Source organism: Sinocyclocheilus grahami, unplaced genomic scaffold, assembly GCF_001515645.1.
Source record: "Sinocyclocheilus grahami isolate Dianchi unplaced genomic scaffold, SAMN03320097.WGS_v1.1 scaffold1396.1, whole genome shotgun sequence".
Taxonomy (NCBI): Eukaryota; Metazoa; Chordata; class Actinopteri; order Cypriniformes; family Cyprinidae; genus Sinocyclocheilus; species Sinocyclocheilus grahami.
Genome location: NW_015506575.1, coordinates 194,107 through 195,976, shown reverse-complemented (window position 1 = coordinate 195,976; position 1,870 = coordinate 194,107). Strand labels below are relative to the sequence as shown.

General features: G+C 44.2%; 1 protein-coding gene across 1 annotated transcript in view; it reads right to left on the bottom strand.

The window, feature by feature from the left end:
* LOC107569921 (A-kinase anchor protein 9-like) overlaps positions 1-1,870 on the bottom strand; it is a 44,517-nt gene that overhangs the window by 507 nt on the left and 42,140 nt on the right. Inside the window, exon 7 of the mRNA XM_016256090.1 lies at positions 1,428-1,660. Within this exon, the coding sequence (XP_016111576.1) occupies positions 1,428-1,660 (233 nt within the window). The remainder of the gene's footprint in view (positions 1-1,427; positions 1,661-1,870) is intronic.

Here is a 1,870-nt window from a genome sequence, read left to right as displayed (position 1 = left end):
GTGTGTATGAGAGAGAGAGAGAGAGTGTGTGCGTGTGAGAGTGTGTGTGAGTGAGTGAGTGTGTGCGTGTGTGTGCGTGTGAGAGAGTGTGTGTGTGAGTGTGTGCGTGCGTGTGAGAGTGTGTGAGTGTGCGTGTGAGAGTGAGTGTGTGTGTGCGTGTGAGAGTGTGTGTGTGTGTGCGTGAGTCTGTGAGTTTGTGTGTGTGTGAGTGTGAGCGTGTGTGCGTGTCTGAGTGTGCGTGTGTCTGAGTGTGCGAGTGTGAGTGTGTGTGCGTGTGTGGGCGTGTGTGAGAATGTGTGCGAGAGTGTGTGCGTGTGTGTGTGTGCGTGTCTGAGTGTGCGTGAGTGTGAGTGTGCGCGTGTGTGTGTGAGAGTGCGTGCGTGTGTGTGTGAGTGTGTGTGAGTGTGTGCGTGTGTGAGTGTGGGCGTGTGTGCGTGAGAGTGTGTGTGTGCGTGAGAGTGTGTGTGTGTGTGTGTGTGAGTGTGTGTGTGTGTGTGTGAGTGTGAGAGTGTGTGTGTGTGTGTATGAGAGAGAGAGAGAGAGTTGCAATAAATATTCAATTGCAAGATATAAACAAAGATTAAAGAGAAAAAAAAGTCAAGATTAAAGAGAAAAAAAGTCAGGATTGCGAAAAAAAAAAAAGTCAGAATTATGAGAGAAAAGTCAAAACACGAGGAAAAAGTCAGAACTTTGAGAAAAAACAGAATTGTGTGACAAACTCAGAATTGCGAGAAAAAAACAGAATTGCAAGAAATATTCAATTGCGAGATATAAACTCAAAATTATAAGCAAAAAGTAAAAATTGCAAGAAAAACGTCAATATCGCATGATAAAAACTCTAAACTGCAAAATATAATCTCAGAATTGCAAGAAAAGTCAGAATTACGAGAAAAAGTCAGAACTTTTAGAAAAAACTGAATTGCGGGAAAAAAAAGTCTGAATTGCGAAAAAGAAGTCAGAATTAAGTCAAGATTAAAGAGAAAAAAAGTCAGGATTGCGGGAAAAAAAAAGTCAGAATTATGAGAGAAAAGTCAAAACACGAGGAAAAAGTCAGAACTTTGAGAAAAAACAGAATTGCGAGAAAAAAAAGTCTGAATTGCGAAAAAGTTCAGAATTACGCAACAAACTCAGAATTGCGAGGAAAAAACTGAATTGTAATAAATATTCAATTGCAAGATATAAACTCAGATTACAGAGAAAAAAAGTCAGAATTGCAAGAGAAAAGTAAAAATATGATTAAAAGGTCAGAACTTTGAGGAAAAAACAGAATTGCGAGAAAAAAGTACGAATTGCAATAAATATTCAATTGCGAGATATAAACTCAGAATAGCAAAAAAAGTCAGAATAGCAACAAATGACTGAGGAAAAAAAGTGAGAATTGCGAGAAATAAAGGGTCACGTTGAAGAAGCATGCTGAAGCGACTCACGTCCATGAACTTGCGGTTCTTCTCCAGCTGCTTCTCTAAGGCCTGTATCTGCTGCCGCAGGTCTGCCGTCTCGGCGCTGTGCGTCTCCTGCAGCTCCTGCAGACGGCTCACCTGCTCCTCCAGCTCCGCCTCCAGCTGCTTCACCTGCTGCAGCAGCTCGCCGCTCTCCTTCTGCGCCTGACGCTGCACCTCCACCTTCTCCGCCATCAGCTTCTCCGTCTCCTCCAGCAGGTCTGAGCACAGCAGACGCTCGTTAGCAGAGCCACGCAGGACTGACTCGTTCGGCGGATGACAAAAGTGTGGGTGGGTGTGTGTGTGTGTGCAAGTGTGTGTGAGTGTGTGTGTGAGTGCAAGTGTGTGCGAGTGTGTGCAAGTGTGTGCAAGTGTGTGTGAGTGTGTGTGTGAGTGCGTGTGTGTGTGTGTGTGTGGGTGTGTGCGAGTGT